The 20,687-nt window shown below is 34.3% G+C and overlaps 1 protein-coding gene across 7 annotated transcripts in view; it reads right to left on the bottom strand.

Annotated features, from left to right (window-relative positions):
* The window catches only part of MAP7D2 (MAP7 domain containing 2), a 71,302-nt gene that overhangs the window by 19,767 nt on the left and 30,848 nt on the right, over nucleotides 1-20,687 (bottom strand). For 3 of the 7 annotated variants that reach the window (XM_083362660.1, XM_083362665.1, XM_083362664.1), the window contains 11 exons: nucleotides 20,492-20,606; nucleotides 17,161-17,271; nucleotides 14,243-14,365; nucleotides 13,561-13,709; nucleotides 9,782-9,903; nucleotides 6,559-6,794; nucleotides 5,752-5,878; nucleotides 5,322-5,523; nucleotides 3,532-3,636; nucleotides 2,833-2,886; nucleotides 1,130-1,208 (listed from right to left, as the gene is read on the bottom strand). In XM_083362660.1, coding sequence (XP_083218786.1) covers nucleotides 1,130-1,208; nucleotides 2,833-2,886; nucleotides 3,532-3,636; nucleotides 5,322-5,523; nucleotides 5,752-5,878; nucleotides 6,559-6,794; nucleotides 9,782-9,903; nucleotides 13,561-13,709; nucleotides 14,243-14,365; nucleotides 17,161-17,271; nucleotides 20,492-20,606 — 1,423 coding nt within the window. Of the gene's footprint in view, nucleotides 1-1,129; nucleotides 1,209-2,832; nucleotides 2,887-3,531; nucleotides 3,637-5,321; nucleotides 5,524-5,751; nucleotides 5,879-6,558; nucleotides 6,795-9,781; nucleotides 9,904-13,560; nucleotides 13,710-14,242; nucleotides 14,366-17,160; nucleotides 17,272-19,672; nucleotides 19,775-20,491; nucleotides 20,607-20,687 lie in introns of all 7 variants that reach the window. The other 4 variants (XM_083362659.1, XM_083362662.1, XM_083362663.1 and 1 more) reach the window with 3 other exon arrangements.

Raw genomic sequence — 20,687 nt, 5'->3', positions numbered from 1 at the left:
GAGATAGTAGATATTAAGGGAAAAAGAGAGGAAATATCTGATGTAGTTTGAGATTTGTACTAAAGATTTATGTATGTTATTGAATTATTGATAAACCCAGTCACCACATTGTTTTTTAAATGTTTAATTGTAAAATTAGAAAACTAATAAAATATTATAAAAAAAAATATAGACTGATAATTTCGTCAGTAGGCAAATGTACAAAATCAGCAGGAATCAAATAATTTTTCCCCTCACTGTAACATACATGCATACTAATATTACTTAAATAACAATGTGCAGGCAGAGTCCTAACTCACCATGAGGAGGAGCAGAGCTGATCTAGAATATCTTCCTGATTTAATCAAATTAAACCAGGAAGAAGACTACTCTCTGGGTATATCTTTTAGGAAACAGATCATTACTGGCCAGAGCAGGTAGAAAACAACCAGTTGATTAGTGTTGGTAAGCACTGTTTCTTGTGCTCTGAATTTTTGCAAAGCATAACTCCTTTGCTTGCCAGATGCCCCAAATATCTCAGGGGACTAACCAGTAATACAGCTAGGTTACTGTTTCTTGCTAAGATTGGAAACATTGCAACTACAGCACCCACTGCCTAAATAACTTCACTTCATTTTTATTATTTTTGTGTGTGTGTGCATACACATATACACACACACTTCCACATGAAAATATGCTACAGTTCCTCTAGTACACTGTTTCTTGGAGTTGAGAAGGACCCCCATCCCCTTACACAGGAGAACAAATAAACATCTCTGAGTTGCATAAATTCTGGTTACTGTAGCAAATGAGAGGAGTAACAGTTCTCTCTGGTATTGCAAAATAAGCCAACAAGGCTGATGGTTTGCTTATTAAAATTACATCATGCACTACCAAATCCCGAACAATAAGAGAAACTCAAAAATGAAGAAGAAAGGTAGACATAACAATGAAAAACAACACAAACAGTAAACAAAGTATATATATGGGAAAGCTACAGAGTAAGTTCCTAGAATAACATCCTAAATAAGCTAAATTAATTCAGCTTTGTGAATATATGATAAGAAAGCATAAACCCAACACCTTTCATGAAGGTATGGATTTTGAGTGATCATTAGTATGCAGGTGTGACCAAAATTACACATTTTACCTGCTTGACTAAGGGCAAGTGAGTTGGGATACTGATCCACATTCAAGATTCTTGGCTCATCTGATTTTGTATCTTCTTTCTGTTATCATCAAACACAGGACATACAATTACATTGCATAGATGCATTAGATATAAATCCTTTTCAAATTAAATATGTGGCAGAGTTCAACAGGGTTTAAATGTTATCTGCTATTGTAATAAATGTCTTTAAAAAATTATCTCACTCCGTTCCAGGCTTCTAGAAAACTCATACAACATGGTTTGGTTCCAGGCTAATTTTGTGCTGTTATTTTGGGGGCGGGGGGGCGGCGGCTGTTTTGTTCTGATTTGTGTCATATTTAACCATTTAAATTAGATTTAGATTATTAGATTTAGTCTGAGCTGTGCGAGTTAGGTTTTATCTGTTTTTAATTTTTTTTATTTTGTACACTGTCCAGAGTCTATTGCAGTTGGGCAGTTGTAATAAATTTTAATAATTATTATTATTCCACATCTTTTGAAAGGATTTGATAGGTGGATTAAAAATGCCAAATCAAATCTGGCTGAATGTGTGATGAATCATAATATGATTTTAAAGGGAACATAGACATAATAATGCCAGTAAAAGATGAACTAATAGTATCTTTAACAAACAATACCAATACATTATCTGTCATTAGTCACCTAGCTCACTTAAATGTACCATGGACAGAGTAGCATATTCTGCTATTGATTATCACCAGGTTTAGAGGGAAGTAATTTTAATCCGAAACAGCCAGTGTGTTTTCTGGAACTAAAGTAAGCTACCAAGTCTTCAATTTCTTTGCAGAAATAAATCCTGAAGTGGTCCACAAAAATAGGGTTGCATTAGGGACACTCTTTAATCGTCCTACATTTTTTCTCCTAGCCACTAGGAGGCATGAGAGAAAGGTAGAACTGGAGTAGGGGCTAGATAAAATTGTGCTTCAATCTGATAACTTTAAATTTTTAAGACTATAATTCTACATACAAAGGCTGACAATGTTGGCTGGAATTAAAGACAGGTTGTTTTACCACTATTATAAATTTAAAGCTAAGATTAATAAGGAGTGATATGAGGAGCAGGAATAACAGAGCTCTTGTCTTTTAGTTCAGAAGTCCTTTGTGCATCTATATATAGATACAATATATGTACTACATATGTAACCAAAGAATCCAGCACTGTATCTCAACTCATCAGTTCTCTTTAAAAAATTCTAACACAATCAACAAAGAAGTATATATTCAGGTTTTTTAGCCAATAGCTTTCAATTTTATTATTATGCATTGACTACATAACACTGAAAAGATCTTCAAATTAAATCAGTTGTATTGAAGGAAAGTAGCACACCTTGGACAAGTAAGAATTAGCCACAACTCCTCCCCATACACAATCTGACTGATTTAGAAGGGTAAAACAGCAAGGGAAGAATTTTGCTTTTCCTCCCATTATCATCTGTCATCTTAAAACAATTCTTCACAGTTTATTTTCCCACTTATAAGGAAGAAAGTTACTCCATATATTAAACATTATAGCCCTAAGACAGTTTAACTCTTCCCTTTACAGTGAATACATACAACAGAGACAAGAAAGAAGTTACCTAGTCATTCTGTTATATTAAAGTTGGGGAATAATAGGAGGATTTCTGGATGAATCAGATTACAACATTCTGCATTTTCTATTAAAATATTTTTTTTTCTAATACCTTGATTTCTGCTATTTCATTTTTTCTTGTCCTTTTCATTATTTCATCTATTCGCTGAAATGAGAGAAAAAAAGTTTGCTTTCCTCATTTAACTAGATTAAAGAAGTATATGATGTGGGGAAAAATGTCATTTTCCAGACAGTTTTGAATTAATGTACAGGATTCTACAAACATGTAATCAGATCATAAAGCCATCACTATTTGTTATTTATATTCTTGGCACCTCTTCCAAAAAGCCCTGATTGTTATTGGCATCTCTAGCATGCCTTCTTTTAGTTCTAATCTGGTGGAAGTACTGTAATGATTTGTAAATGTTACTTTAAAATTTCCACCTCTCCCCAGGCAACATAGGGATTATCTACAGTATATAACAATAATAAAATGGTCAATCAGTAAATCCCAACACCCTTCTATTACCAAATTAATTACAATTATAATTACCACATGCATAATTTTTTCCAGCTTTGCATTTTTTGTAAGATGCAGAAAATAAAACAATTGTTAATAGTTCTAGTAAACTTGAAAAAATTAATCCTGAACAGAGCTTGTAATTTAGTTATTGCATTTCATACTGAGAATGTAATTAAATCGTATGTATTTTTTGTAGTTGACAGCTCCCTTCTTACAGCAGCCTTCACATAGTCATGGAACAATGTAAAATAACAATGCAACAAGATTTGATTTGAACAAAATTGTTACCTTCTTTCGTTCTTGTCTTTCTTGCTCTATCTGCTGCATAATTTGTTCCTTTTCTAAACGTAAATGTTCAGCTGCCTCTCGTGCTTTAGCTTCTGCTGCTTCTTTCTAATTAAATATAAGCCAACAAGTTGTTGTTATTAAAGATTTAATTTTCAATTCGATTCACACTCTGGTACTGGTAAAAACTTAACAGTTCAAGTCCTAACCAAGGACCTAAGAGCTGCTGAGGTAATGTCTGAGTACAGTATATAGGCCAGACATGTCAAACTCGCAACATCACGTGATGTTGCATGACGTCTCAGAGCTTTTTCCCCATTGCCGGCCATGGGGTGGGCGTGGTTTCCTGGTGACGTGTCCAGCCTGCAGGCCGGCAGTTTGAAACCCCTGATATAGGCAGTTCTGAGTAAGATGTTTTTTTTGCAAAGTCAGAATATCCAGGTCTGACAAGTTCAAAATTTCCATGTATCTATGCAACCCTTTGGGTCTTGCTCCAAGGGCTTCTATTACTACTGTTTATTAAATTATTAATAATTAAAACTTATTATTACTATTACTATTATTACTAATATGATCCTGTGTTAAGCACATTGGGCTACAAGCATACTCCACAATTTTCAGTCTGCAGCAATAGTCTCCATATCCTTCCATTTAAGGCTGATGTTTTTAATGTTGGTTTTTCAGATCTTCCTGAAATGTTTGGCGCCAGGTTTTCTTTAGCCTTCCTCTTTTTCTCAATCTGCTGATATTCAATTGATTGTGGTGTTTGTGGGATGTTGCTCACTCACGGGGAGCACGTGTCCATCAAAATGCATTCTGTGTTCTATCACTATCTCAGAGACTCTTCGGGAATTACCCCCTCAAAATCCCACTGCATTCCTCAACGTAGGGAGGGAGTGAATTACATGGGGTGAAACAATATCCTGTGTAGGAAAATTGCAGGGGAATGGGCGTTGGGCTTGCAACCCAGACTCATGAAAATTCTTGTAACAGAAACTATAAGTAAAATCTGACCCAACAAATTCTGTTCCAAATTTAATCTGAATGTGTTTTTTTGAAATAGAATTCTAGAATTTAAATTCTCTGCTAGCATTATGTGCATACCTTTGTGAGCACTGACACATGCATCTGTGAAAATAATGAACATTTTCCCATTACCTGCCTGGTAATTAATGCATATAGGGAATACACATATCTGTGCCATTAGTTTCCCCCAAAATATAGCACAATGGAAAGCAGAGAGTCTTCTATGACTTAACCTGAAGAAGCCAGAGAGGGAAAATGTGTCCTCTAATGTATAAACTGTAGTCTTTGCCTACTGATTCAATAGGATCCAGCAGGATAGGGTCTGATCTGTCGAGGCAATTTCAAAAGACAGACATTTGAACTGTATCCAGGCATGGACATTTTGGTGGCATTAAGACAACTTGTCATTTAAAGAGGAAGGCAAATATTATTAAAGGTTCAGTGTTTTCTTTATAACTTGTCATATATTCCATTCTGTTACCTTCAGAGTCTGCATCACACTATATAGTTTGATCCAAACTGCAATATTCAGTTTCTAGTATTACGTAAACACAGATATGAAACATAAAAAGATTTTATGCATCATATACCTAAGGATAAGGTGTATGCAGTATTTACAGAAGCAAAGGAAAATTAAAAGAAAGTATAGATTCTTCATCTGGATTCATAATATTTTACAACAGCTCTGAACATTCAGTTCATTACATAAAATGCTGCACCTTGAAAAGAAAGAAAACTACATGCTCTGAACCATTAGATCACCACACCTGTATCTCAAGCATAGCTTGCAATTCTTTTTCTTGCTTTTCTCTCAGTTTGCGTTCTTCTTCAGCTCTTTTTCTTGTTTCACCTTCTCTTTTTTTGGCTAACTCCTCTTCCAATTTCCTTTCCTCTTCTCTTTGACGAGCCTTTTCTTCCAGTAGAGTCCTTTCTTCCTCTGCTTTTCTTTTCAGCTCTTCTTTTTCTAGCCTTCAAAACACCAGAATATATTGTTGGAAGTACATTTATGTTCTTTTTTTTTAATTAAATATATCATTAAGAACTGGTTCCAAATAACAAGGTAACAGAACTAGAAGAATATGAAGAGAGGTGTTGCATATTTCTAATTAAATATCTGAAGTACATACTCTTAATTTGTACATGTCTGCATCTGACAGCTAAGAGGTTATAGTTATTAATATAGGGAGAGCAGGATACCTTTCAAGTTTTTCTCTTTCTTGCCTTTCCTTTTCTTCTTGTTCTTTCTGAAGTCGAGCCTGACGTCTCTTCTCGGCTAGAATTCTAGTTGCTTCTTCCGCATCAGTAATCCCTGCTACATGTTTCCCTAAAAATATGTTCTTGAATTGAATATTAGTCTGCAGGCAGGAAACAAGTTATATGTGCAATAGAAAGGCACACAATATTACCCTGATGGCTGAATTTTCTAGTCAATGAAACGTCAGAAGTATGTATTATTATATTTATAAATATGCATTCTTGATTTTAATTAATGTTAATCTCTAGATCAGACATGTCAAACACAAGGCCCGGGGGCCGGATCCGGACCACGAAGTGGTTTCATGTGGCCCGCGAAGCTATCCTGGAAACAGTGAGGGAACGGCCCCCACTGCCTTGGCCCTGGCCCAGAGACCCTCAGATCTGTCCCACTCCTGCCCAGGCCCCCATAGGCACCCTTGATGTGAACGATGTAGAGCTGGCCATGCCCACCCAGTAGGCCATGCCCACCCAGTAGGCCATGCCCACCATGGCCACACCCACCCGGCCCCTTGAGGGCAACCGCAATGCTGATGCGGCCCTCAATGAAATTGAGTTTGACACCCCTGCTCTAGATGCTATCTTCATAGTTTACCTTCTTTAGCAAAATTCTGTGAATAATTTCTTAGGGATATAGTACAAAATAATTATTGATGGTAAAGTTTAAATTAACATACCCTCCCCCCACTGAATATTAGTGACAGAATAACCATGTAAAATAATAGTCAACTGAGCTAAATGAGAATCTACCTTCAGTGTTTTCAATTTTTCCTGTAGAAGATTTTTCAGCACTAGATTGATTTACAGCTTCAGCTGGTGATGCTTGAATTCTTTGACTAATATTCTCCCGCTGATTGTCTTTAACTTTTGCTGCCCTTTTTTTAGGAGTTCCTTGGTTCAAGTTTGAAGTTGTACGGTTTTTCACAGGAGAAGCTGGATATGTTTTATTAATTTTGGGAGACTGTGGATAAGCCTTTGAGACTGATCTAAAACATAGATTTCAAATAATTCAGTTTTGCTTTATAAACAAAATCAAGCCAATAATAATTAATCATAGCCTTGACTGTTTTTCTCAGTCTTTTATGTCAGATTATGAATGAAACATTAAGCTAAAAAGTAACACAAGGGAAGATAGAATTGAGTTGGTTTTGTATTTTTTTTTACAAAAAGACAACACAGAATAGATATAGTTTATATAAAATGGAATGAACAACAATTCACTTAAGAACAGATAAAACAATATTATAATGTCATGAAACAACTGGCTATACCATGACTATTAACATCATTAATAAAAGCAATAATCTAAAGAGATAAACATCGAATTTTTGACATATATACAATTATGGGGTTTATATCCATATAGTTATAAAATTTATAACAAAAATGCAATTTTTGTGGGGATGCAGCCTGATAATTAGTTATTTCAGGTGAAAACATTGCTGAATATATTGAAAGTACTAGATATCTAACTTTAACTGGAAACAGGTCTGATATGTGGCAACCATTTAAATCCAAACTGAGCTACAAGATAAATTCTTGGATTAGCCCTGTAAACTTGTTTTAGTAGTTTATTGGCATTTTTGTATTAATATATAAAATAGGACTCAGCTCCAATATTAAGTAAATACATACATACATACTGTCCTATTTGTCATCTATCTATCATTTCTTGATAGCAGAGCCATTTTTTGTTTTAATATAGCATTTCTTTCTACTTATCTTTTATAAATGTACATCTGTGATTATGTATGTGTATGTGTGAAGTGGGGGAGAGAGGAAGAGGATAAAAAATAAAGATGTGGGAATGAAGCAATCTATCTTTTTAAAATTTATTCAAAACATCTCTTATCAAAGCTGTTTATGCATGAAGTAGCATTCCTTGGTATTAAAGGAAACAATATACATAAGGAAACAATATACATAAATTATTAGTCTGTTTGCATTGTTTGTTTTAAGATTATATTAAAGAAAAAACATTAGAGGGAAAAATCTAAAGAATTTCACGGCTAATTCATGCAATCTTGCTACTGAATAGGTCATTTTCTAATTGAAGCACCATGATCAGCTTTGCAAATCAGTTATGAAACTAAGGCTAAAGGGAATTCCAAGTGATATTTGTGTGATATCTATAAAGGTTAAAAACCATATATTTCTACTACTTAAGGCCAATTGCACATCTACACAATTTTGCTTCTATGTAGTCTTTTCAATACAGTATAGCATAATTCAAAGTTATCTTCTTATAATAAAATTAGTTGCACTAAATTGCACTAATTGAACTAATTATAAACATAATTAGGGAAGAAACCTCTGCACACAATAACCACTTAAGGTGTTTGGTATAGATCCCAAACACCCAGGTTTGGTTCAAGCAGGCATGTTCTGGCATCTGGAGAATGGGAAAAGGCAATGTTATCTGTGACAATAGCTAAAGTGGAAAAAAGGAAAACAGCACAGGAACATCAGGAGCAATATTGTACCACTGCTGCGCCCTTGAATTAAAGAAGGGAATGCCCAACATGTCTCCTACCATTCCGTTGTTATTTACATCACTTTCCTTTCTTCACTTTAACCACAACCATGTGCCCCCTCTGAATTTCAGTAAAGATGAAGCAAGTAAGAATCCTAATTCTATAGTTGAAAGATAGATGTCAATGCTGCAAACATTGACATGTTTTTGCACTGACTATGTAAGAGACAGCCTTTTTTTTAAACTGCTTCACTTTGAGTCTTGAAGGGTGGGAATTTTCTAAGTCTATTTTGAGAAGATAAGAAGCCCGGGTATAGAATGGAAGGAGAGACCTCATATGTGAAACTAATTGGATAATGTGATTTATGATGTGTAGATAAGGGCGGGGATTGTGTGTGTGTTACGATGGGTTTGGTGGGAGATTTCAGATTCTGGCATCCCTCCATGAGTGCCGATGTTTCATTTCATTACAAAGACTTTAAGATAAATAATATGCCTGCAACTTGTTTGAATTGTCTCATTCCTCGGAACCATGACATCGCCATTAATAGAGGTGGCCTTCTGTCTACTCAAAGATGCAATTCCACTTATCCCCATTCTAGTTGAATTTCAGTGCTTATATTTCTCATCTCTGAGGAAGTCTTATTTGTTGACAAAATTGGCACCTGTCTCCTGAGAAATTCTGCTCTAAACCTAACTTCTGTACTCCTTTGCTTGGCATGCCTACTTTGTATATTTTGCAGTATGCATTCAAAGAAAATCATGAGCAAGTTAACAAGTCACCAGCTCTCTGATGAAATTACATATAAACAGGCTTACTGAGGGAGGAAAGCACACTGAGGTGAAAACATTGAGTTACATTTTTTGTAATGGTCCTTTTTAATGGTGCCAATAAGGATAATGTTGTCCTACAAAATGAGATTATTATGCTCACTTAACAGCATGGCCTCAGTCATGAGTATACATGTGAGCAAGGACACAAGATAATGAGAAAGTAACCAGTAATTTCAATAGCAACATTCTGGGAGACAAGGGCAAGGTTGAGAGATTGGCTAAAGCAATCATGGACAGAAGAAAAAAAAAATGAAACAAGGCATTATTTTAAATATAACTGCAACCACCAATGTCATTCTGAAGAAGGAAAATTTGACTTCTATCAGATGGAATGGATCTGAAGACCCTTGTTAAGCAAGGTGAATGAATGCTTTTGGGAGTCAGGACATTCTCACTGGCAAGCTCCAGGTGTTACCTCATATAGTTTGGCTTACATTTGTAGAGCCAAAACTAGAAATAGCACCTGTATATGGTTAGTACTGCTGTTGCTATTTTCTCAGTATAAATCTATGAAGCATAAACTTGGGCAACAAGAATGCAGATCATTTCTGCAGAGAGAAAAATGACATGTTCTACCCTGCATGATGAAAACAACGCATTGTAAAATAAAAACTGCATACATTTAAGCTTACTCAGAGGACATGAGAATTTGCAAAACATTCTTACTTTGGAGTTGCAGGTGAAGTTGATTGTTTACATGCAACTGCTGGACATTCAGATTTTTTAAGAGGAGATCCAAAACCAGATAATGTGCCAGGTGTTGTTGATTGTTTCTTTTTCTTCTCATTCTTAAAAAAGATAATATAATTTGAGAAAAATAATTATTCAGCTTGTATATGTAGATACAAACACGTATGCAGATTCTTATATAAATATACATACACAGACCTGCCTTTTGCATAAGAAAATATCACACAAGTTTGAAATTTGTATATTCACTGTCCAAACTCAGCTTTAAGAACTGTTTAACTTTCCTTTGTGCATTAGTACCAAAACCAAGCCTGCAAGACCATGTCAAGCATTCATCAATTGTGAAGGAAGAAACCTTGAGTCCTTGAAGCCAAGTCCTTTATACTCCCAGTAGGCAATCATGTATTGTGTCTTCATTCTTGTTTGCTATACAGATTTTAATCAAGCCAAGCCGCATTAGTTAGTCTGATGCCAAGTCAAGCTGAGAAATCAAGCCAAGTGTGCATTGTCAGAAGATACCCAGTTCGGGAATCCTTTCAGTTCTGTTTTCATTCCTTACCATTATCACTCCAGAAAAAAACAGCTAGAGAAGGATCTATACAACTTATTTATTTATTGAATTTATATACTGCCCTATTCCCGAAGGACTCAGGGCGGTTCACAGGGCAAGTTAAAAACAATACAAAAAGAGAGAATAAAATTAAATTAAATTAATACAAGCCCACAAAATTAAGATAACATTAAAATTGAAATTTAAAATTAATATAATAATATAATATAATATAATATAATATAATATAATATAATATAATATAATATAATATAATATAATATAATATAATAATATAATATAATAATATAATAAATAATAATATAATAATATAATATAATATAATATAATATAATATAATATAATATAATATAATATAATATAATATAATATAATATAATATAATATAATATAATAATATAATATAATATAATATAATATAATATCCCTCAGTCCAGGCCAGACAATTCAAACAACCAGGTTTTTAAGTCCCGGCGAAACGAGCGAATGTTGGGGACAGTCCGAAGTTCCATCGGCAGTTCGTTCCAAAGGGCGGGCGCACCCACAAAGAACGCCCTCCCCCTGGGAATCACCCGCCGGCAATCTCTAACCGGCAGAACCCTAAGGAGGCCCTCCCTGTGGGCGCGCACAGGACGATGGGAAGCTGATGCTGGCAGCAGGTGCTCCCTAAGGTAATCCGGACCCATGCCATTTAGGGCTTTATAGGTCATCACCAGCACCTTGAATCAACACTTCAGCAATTCCACAGACAGCTCACTAAACTACCAGTGTCTTGCTTCAATATTTTAGCTAACTAGAAAAAAAACCTTAAATAATAGTGTCCAAAGATTCAAAAACTTAAAAATAGATTTACTGTGAACTGAAATATTTAGTTACGAAGCATTTTGAAAGTAAGTATAACTGCTGTGCATCAAATACAAGTCGTATTTATAGTGAAACCAACATCTGAATCTGTACCTCTTTCTCCTACCCAAATGAAGTAATGATATCTCTCTCTTTTGAATAGTAGGGACAATTTCCACCTTGTTGTTTTCCTAAGGAACCAATCTGGTTATCAGGGTATTTACTTTTGACTATGTGAGATTTGCAATAGTTGTCACAGTATCAGAATTAAGTAGCAATCCAAATGAACCAGCTATCCCAAATGGTGAACCAAGTAGTCCAACAAATGGAAAAGAATTAACTATTATATGCAAGCAATTTTCAAGTACTGTAGAGACCTACTGCCAGTACAGCTGCAACTCCTGTGCCTAACAATTTCCAGGTTAGAGAAAGATAACAGGGGTCAAGGTATTTTGCTGCCTATTTTGCTCAATATAAACAGTGGTTTTATGTCTTAGATGTACAAGCCATGGGAAGAACAGAAAGAAAACAAACAGGAGCATCTTTTCTTCCTTTTTATTCATTGCAATTTATCCAGTTTTCGACCAATGGCTAAGCAGATCTGTGTTAAGGCTATCATTAGATTCTGGGTTGCCTCAATAAATGTCTAGGACACTGGACTTGATGATTACTTTGAACTTTTATGAAAATGAAATGCAAACTACAGCTCATCTTGAGAGGTCAATGTTTAAGTAAAACTTTCAAGATGGCTATTTACAAACCCTACATTAAACCAATGCAATTCTACATGGGGTTGCCCTTGGAAAGCAATTGAAAGTTGTAGTTGGTTCAGAATAAAGCAATATTGGCAGTTATGGGCATACCAGGGCATGCCCAACTAAAACTATTACTTCATGAGCTGCATTGAATCCTAATAAGCTTCTGGGTATAGTTCAAGATCTGAATTATTACCTAAAAAGTGTTCATAGGGTCTGGTTATATGACCCATCTTCTGTCTTCCATAGTTTTTACTCATCCTATATGATCAGACAGAGTTGGCGTGTTTCAGGTCCCATCTCTTAAACAGTGCCATTCGATGTAACTTAATAAATGTGTCTTCTGTTGAAGGCATCTGCCCTGTGGAAGAACATTCTTTCCCAGAGATTTGTCTAGCTTTGACTTGTTCAAAATATTTCCTTAAAACCTAATTTCTAGCCTAGCACTGGACTAGAATGGGTGTGGGTTCTTTGCATGGTACATGGCTTTTATTTTAGAGCTTGTGGTTTTGTGACGTTTTATCATGCTTGGCAGACTAGTAAAAAAGCTAAAAAATGGATTCAAATGCACACTTTGATATAGAGGATTTTAAAGATCAATATTCAATTGAAACAACAACTTTTCCTTTTTAGGATTAATGAATAGAAAAAAGCCAGGGATGATTATTTCAGTATATGATTACTGTGGCAAGTTCAATATGTACAAAGATATTTTTTTTCTTTCTTATTTTTCTTTAATTCTTTAATTGTATTTTTTGCTTTGATTGCTTTTTTCTTTTTTCTTCCTTACTTTATACTAGGTTTGCATTAGTTTCTATCTTCTTGTTTAAAAGTTTTAATAAAAATTATATACAAAAAAGAGGTTATGATTTTGTATTTTTAAATTAATATTGTATGAATTCAGTCACATTGGAATTAGGCAGTCTAATTAATTAAAAATGAATAAACAATGTACAATTAAACTTTATATTCATTGAAGCTTCTGCAAATGTAATTATCTAAACAAACATTAATCTAGTCAAGTATTCCCTTCTCAGAGAAGGAAACCAGAAGCCTACAAGTGGAATCTGAGTGTAACAATAGCCTTTGTACTATTTTAATCAACAGTTAAAATATTCATATAATTTCAGTATTAAGTTCTAATGGTGAAGTATCGCTAAATTGCAAAATTGTTATCAGTGAATGATTGGTACAAAATCTGAGAAAGCATAGCAGTGTTATACAGTATGTGTGGAATAATACAACAATAAGGAAAAGAAACTCATCTCTGATATTTAACCGTATCTGACAATAGATATCCAAACTAAATGGGATGCCCTTATGCAACGTTCACTTTTATGAATGTCTAAATATCTAAGGAACAATAATTAAACAAAGCAAAATCTCCAAAATACTAACAGTTCGTTTCAAATGCAAGAATGCATAGTATAAGGTTTATTTCTTAACGTTTATATTAGTGCAAGATAGGAGAAAAGAAAGCAGAGATCCATATTTGTATACTTATCCTGGAGAAGCAAAATATAAACCAACAGATAAATATACTGTATCTTTTAAAAAAGGTACGAGTTAGTAATTTTCAAACCTACCTGTGAGACTTCACTTGTACTTGCACCCTTCATTGAATCTGATATGGAAGCAGACGCTGCTTTCTTTTTCTCCACACTTCGAGTGTGGGAAGGCTTGTGAGAAGTTTTAAGAGGGCTGGCTGGTGCTACACGAGGACAGATATGGAATACTAAAGAGTTATAGTACAATAGCAAGTGCATTAGGAGACACAGACAAAGAAAGCAAGGAAAAGAGGAAAGAAACAGCATCATTTTATTAGAAACAACCAAACACATGGTTTCCCAGAACACCGAATTGTCTTCCCATTTTAAACAGCCACAACATCTTTGCTCAAGCAACATTAAGCTGGCAAGCAGTTTATTTGCAAGTTTTTAAGATTGGGTCATTCAAAATTCTTCATTTTCTAATAAATTACTGCTAAAGATTAGTAAAGTCAGAAATACATAGATCAACCTAAAAAAACAAACCTTGTAAGGTTGGAAACAGACCTATCATCCCCAATATACAGTAGTTTTAGCTATGAAAATTTCACTGGCTAGAGGAATCATTTTAAGTCCTTTATTTAGGGTTAACATGACGAATCCTATATATTTTGAACTCCCTGTGTATTTTATGAATAATCTTCTAGACTCCTTAAATTTACTATTTTATGGGAAAGTTTGTTTTAAGTGACTAAAATATTCCTGAAGATATTAGTTTTACCTGAATCAGTATACCTCTCAGAAAGCATTAAAGTACTTCTACTTCTGGCTAAAGAAGCATGTGTGGGAGTCAATAGTCGAGAAATGATAAATTTTTCCATTGGACTAAGATGCATGCGATGAGCTGAAGGATGGAAGCAAATAAAAAAAATAACCACTTTTAAAATGTGCAACTAAATATAAGGAATGAATAAACAAGATGTACAAAAGAAATAAACAATTGCAACCAAAAATGAAGCTAAACATATTTTAAAGTTCCAAACCTTTGATTTAATTCTTCCACAAAGAGGTTTCCATGGTGTAAACCACATTAGGTTTTGGTCAATATATTAAATTATTGTGTTAGCATGTTAGTATTAGATATAAAATGGTAAAATACTTTATTATTAAAAAGGATTGACAGTTTGTTTTTTTCCTGAACTGAATTTATGAAACAATAATCAAAAGTATAATTCAATGATCAGCCAATTAAGATCTTATCTACAATATAAAATATCACTTTTGATAGATACATTGAAATTTGTATATTAATATTATACTAATTATATTAATCAGTATACTCTTGTGTGATATTCTAAGCATAAGTGATCAATAAGGAACATGAGAGAGCTATTTTATCTGGGCCTTAAATTCAAAGTCAAATTTAAGAATCTGCTTTATTTAGTACAAAATATTCAAATTATGTTTTGTTCAATTTTTATATTCTGCCATTTTTATTAGTGCTCTCAAAACATACAGAATTCTTCACTGTACGTTTTGCCACTGGCATGGTAACAGCAAGCATGCTATACTGCAAATTCTATATGTATTTTAGAATTCAGTTATATGGGAAGACCAAACGAAGCATGTTTTAGCCACAGTTAACAATAAGCGAAGAGTTATTGGTGAAAACCTCTCAGAAAATAGAAAAGAAAATGATGATTTCAGAACAAACAACATGCACAAGACTGAATTTTAACTCAACCAGCACAAAATCACTACATAGTCACCACATAAGTGAAATCAGGTGCACAGGATTAGGCAAGAAGCATATTTAGATAAAAGTTCCATAAAAATCAGTGTAAAATAGAAAGTGCCTATAAGTACATACTTAAATTCTTGAAGATGGTGAAAGAAAAAGTAAATATTGCCAACAGTAATTGACATATTCTTCTAAGTCCTTTACTGTAATTACATATTAATAACTACCCAATTTTATCGGGGATGAGCAATCTGGATTTATTACATCTATTCTCAAATGCAAGACTTATAGACATCCAAATTTGCATCACATATGTACAAAAGAAATCCGTATCACAAATTCTTCCTGTTTCGTTAACTCTTTTCTCTCAAGTTTTCAAGAGTTGAGATCTTTCCAAAATATATTTTGTCAAGCATGTACCATGAGCAGAGCTCGTGCAGTCTCTATTCAGCCTGCTACTACATATACAATCTAAATTTATACACTAGGCTCAACACTAGAATTACTGGAAAAACTGATCAGGCTCTGTCTTAACAGTCTTGTAATCAAGCACAAATAATATCACAATGAAAATATTATTAGTTGCTTTCTTCTGATCAGTTATGGTTATTGCAGGTGTTACTTCACTTAAATATTCACTGGAAGGGAACATCTGAATCCTAACTCCTGAAAAGATGCCTGGTTATCAGGTGCCAACTGACCATAGAAGAGACCTTATCATTGTGTGAAAGCAAGGGTTTAAAAACAAAATCCTTGTTCACATTCTATCCAAAGTTGCCCCACAAATAAAATAATTGAGCATTTAGTTCTTTTTGTTATCTTAATTAATATAAAAGCATTTATATTTATCAATGTAATGTACTTTACAACTACATAGAAATTTTTTTAGATTAAATATTATTTATAAAATTGGCTGAACAATTTGAATCCAAACATTTCAAGAACTTATACAACACTTCAGAATATTTGAAGCTTATATTTATGCCTTCTTGCAATTCTTATTATTCTTTAAGAAGGGCACCATTTTCCTCAATTTATACTCGGCTTAAGATGGAAAGCAATGCCTTGTACAAAACCTTGTATTTTGGAAAAGAATCTATTTCTAAATGCAACACTTTATTTATATTTCACTTGAAAGCAAGTGCCATTTTGCATTATATTTAACTCTAGTACGTGAGTACTGGAAGAATCTTCTTTTCTGTATAAAGTATATCACAGATGTAATAATGGTTTTATTTTAGATGAGCAATAAAGTTATATATGGGAGTTAAAAATGTTTCAGAAAGGTTTTTTTAAGAAAAAAAACCCCACTGTTACAGCACAATTCTGTCCTTTCTACATAGGTAGTTGCAATGAGTTAGGAAAATATTCTCAAGCCATTTTGCCAATAGAAAAAATGTCAGAAGGGAAAGTCAGCTTTTGGAAAATCAGCTTTTTGTGATTGAAATCCAAACTATACTGACTCCAAAGGACAGGCCCAAGGTAGGTCATGTTCACTTGTGTAACAAAGTTTGTGTGTATTTTTATGTCTGTATATGAATACGCACATACAATCTGTCTGTCTTATCCTTCCTTTGGTCAAGACAAGTCAGCAAAGCTCTCGTCCTACTTGAGATGTTCTACCTGGTGCTCTTAAAGCAATAGCTCAGTAAGACATACATTCTCTACTACCACTGTTATGAATCAGATATAAACTAAAAAATACTTTAAAATGTGATTAAAACTTTTGAAATGACTAACGATAAACATCTAATTATAGCATCTTGTTTCCCAAGATAAGTTTTCAGCATCACAGTGACTTTTGTCCTACTTTTTTTTATCAGAAGATTAGCTGATCGAAAAAAGAACAGTAAGGAAGAAAACTGGGAGGGGGGGAAAGCAGAAAAAGAGGAAGAAATGCCTTGGAACTAAAAAGAGAAGATATTTTTCTGGCAACAATGAGCAGCCCATTCACTTGCCTTTATCATGGGAATAAGTTATTGTTGCTGTGGAGGAGGAAAGACGTTTATTGATAGGCGACTCCATTTGCTTTGGCAGATTCATTGTAGAAACTGAAAGTTTGTCACATGCTGCAGAGAGATGCATTGAAGAGATTTATATTCATTCCACAGTGCTAAACATTTTAAATTTGTTACCATGGATTTTTAGAATGGGACAGGACAAAGAGTAAAGCACATCTGTCTGGCCATATCGTAAGCTTTACTTTAAGGTTTTCTTCTTACAAAATCAACATTTTTACACTACAGTATAAGGTTATTTGATAATGAATTTCAACTGCAAAAAGTTGTGCAGAAACCCTTTGATTTAACATAGTTAAATTGAGAAGGGATGTCCATTGAAGCCAAACTTTTAAAATTTTCCAATCTATTGTTTAAACGGTGAAAGACCTTCCATATTTTCAAACTCATAAGGAGGTACATAGCTTTTACCACCACAGCTAAGTATCTCTATCTCCTGAATCACCTAAACCAGGGGTTCCCAACCTATGGTCTGCGGCCTAGTACCAGGCCACGGCCTGTTAGCCACCAGGCCCCAGGAATAGCTGGCGAGCCCCGCCCCATTCATGGTAGCACCATGTGGGCACTAGCAGCCCCATTTGCACATGCGCAGGGACGTCAAGCGGGTGCCAGAGGCCTGTTTGCACGTGCCTCCATGCGCCAGGATGCATGCATGTACATTTCCCTGCTGCTTTCTTCCAGGTCGCCAAGCGGAAAGGTTGGGGAACTCTGATCTAAACCTTTGTGCAACAGAGCGGACTATTCTTCCTCTTTTGAGCTTCTCTATGTGTAATCAGCCATTTGCAAAGTGATCATCTCTTAGATTTTCTAGTGAAAGGAATCAACATTTTCCTCATACTCTTTCAAAGAAACTTGAGAATCAATGCAAGAGGCTCCTATAAAGCAGAATCACTGGCACATTCTGCCTGACAGTCAGTGTTCATCATTCATATCTGTCAAAGGAAGAATTTAATCACATCTCTTTAAATTAATTCATTTGGATTCTCATCTGTTTATCTGAAATCTGCTTATGCAAAACCAATCAGTTAACAAATATTACTTCAAAATACTGATGAATTTAATCAATTAATGATATACTCTATTGGCTACATCTTAACACTTATATAGTGTCTGGCGAAAAGATTTTAACACAACATGAAGCTTTTTATTCTTTATTCCCCATTTTAAATCCAATCATATGTCTTCCTAGAAATGTAGTAACTACAGTATTCCATGAAACTCCCCCACATTTCTGATGAGTCTAAAAGCTAGTGAAGTTAATAAACATTCTAAGAGTATCTAATCCCCCAAAATCAATTGGCGCCAGCTCATATTTATACAGCCTCAGCTTTTTACTCATGCTGCTATGACTCATGATTTTATTCTTTTGTTATAAAACTCCTATATCTCTCTATAATTGTTAAAAACAGTTCCAAAGGTGAGAATGTTGGAAACAACGTGAACCCCTTCCTGTATAACTCATATTTTAGAATAAACCATTACTTCACATCAGTGTCTTTTCTATGTTCTATGACACCCAGACATTCAACATTTATGTCTGTGCAGGAAATCTCTATGGGCATACATGGCCTTGGAAAACTGGGATTCTGAATTCTGCTGAAATCTATACACAATAGGCCTATCTGGTTAGAGATCCATATTCATGTAAGTATTAGCAAAAATAAAATTAAAAGTGCCTGTCATTCAGTGCGGTTCTACTTCCTCTTTCAAAGTATGTGCTCTGATATGGCATAGAGAAAGACAATAAGAGCAAAAATATCTTTAGCTGCTATATATATGTTATTAAACAGAGGCAACCTTCCACATAAAAACACATGCAAATTAATTTTAATAATTAAGCTAAATACATAATTGAAAAGCAATTTGAGATATAAATGATTTGTACCTAGCCATTTAAATATATTAAGACTTAATGTACATATGAGGCAACAAAATAAAAAATTAAGTTATTCTTATTTCTACTTCAAAGTAGCATTAGTGCTTACGTATACTGTATAACTGAAATATTTTTAGTTAGCTATGTTTCTACTCGATTTTCATCTCTCGTCTCATATATATGATACATGAAAACACACACAGATCCCACAGGTGGACAAAGGAGATGAAAAGGTCAAATGCTAATGGAAAAAAATATTTGAAATATCAGTGATGCTGAAATGCTGAGCATGCTTCACCTCATTATGACAGAACTGAAAAAGAAATACAGTGAAGTGCCTAGGTACAATTTACCAAGCCCTCCTGCTGCACAACTTCCATTTATTTTAATGGGATATGTTATTAAGTGAAAAAAGGGCAACAATAGCACTTGGGAGAATTGGCCCTGAATTTCCAATAAGAACATGGTTACAGTTGTAACTGAAATAACAGAGAACACAGCCATTAAAGAAGGACAATATTAGTGGATATGGTGTAGTGATAAACAATACAATGGCACTGGGAGTCTCTCAAATACCATTGTAGGGTTCAGCAGCAGCAGCAGCAGTGGAAACCACAGGGTCTGGAAGAAGAGTGTTGACAGCTAAATCTAGAGAGGATGGGGCATTTTCTGATTCACCTACATCACAGGGGAAAAAAACCAGACCAAAAAAAGGCGATAATTACATCAAGCATGAAAACCCAATAATACAAGAAGAATGTTAATATGTATGTTTACAGAAACATTACAAGACTGTCCTCGTGATGCCTAGTGATTTATCTCTAGTTTTACAATAAAATATTAATACAAAATTGTTTAGTTTTGGTAAGGTTTAGACTATTCAGGTGTTGTTTATAATTAAAGAAAATATTTTTGTTTGATCAAAATTTAGTGGAAAAAGCTGATGAATTAAAAATATGTTTTTTTCCAAAATCATAAAAAGTAGAATATGGTTGATTTAATTGTTTGCTTTGAAAGAAAAAGAAAGCAGCCAAAGCAAATCCTAAGAGAATAATTCATTTTTTGCTGTAAATACTGCACAATCATGAAAAACTCCCCTGAGCTTTTGTGAGCATCTGGAATAAAAAAAATAACTGCTGCAAAGTTATACACAGCTGAGGGCTAGTGATATTACAATGATTTATTTCAGTGGAATTTATTTCTTTTCTAACATTACCTGCACTGATGCTCTGGCATACCTAACTTTCAAGGAAGAATCAGAATGTAAAATTTAATAAGCCATAGAAAATACTTCATGAATATAGTATTCTGTACAGAGAAGGAATTCTGCAGCTTTCTTTTCAACTCAAACATTTCAGTTTAAAATCTGCAATGCAGCCAGTCAGTCTCACCCACCATCTCTGTCACCTGAGCCTGCAGCCAGTCCTCCTCCCCACGACCACCTCTTCTGTTTCTGATCTAGCTGCTGACTTCGTTCCACGGAACGCCGCATCATAGCCTCTAATCGTTCCTATAAGCAAATCACGCAACATCATGGTGGTTTGTTGTTGTTGTTGTTGTTTTAAAAAAAATCGGCCTTCATTTAAAAAGC

The sequence above is a fragment of the Vipera ursinii genome (genome assembly GCF_947247035.1).
Source record: "Vipera ursinii genome assembly, chromosome: 4".
Classification (NCBI taxonomy): Eukaryota; Metazoa; Chordata; class Lepidosauria; order Squamata; family Viperidae; genus Vipera; species Vipera ursinii.
This window is presented reverse-complemented; position numbering and strand designations above follow the sequence as displayed.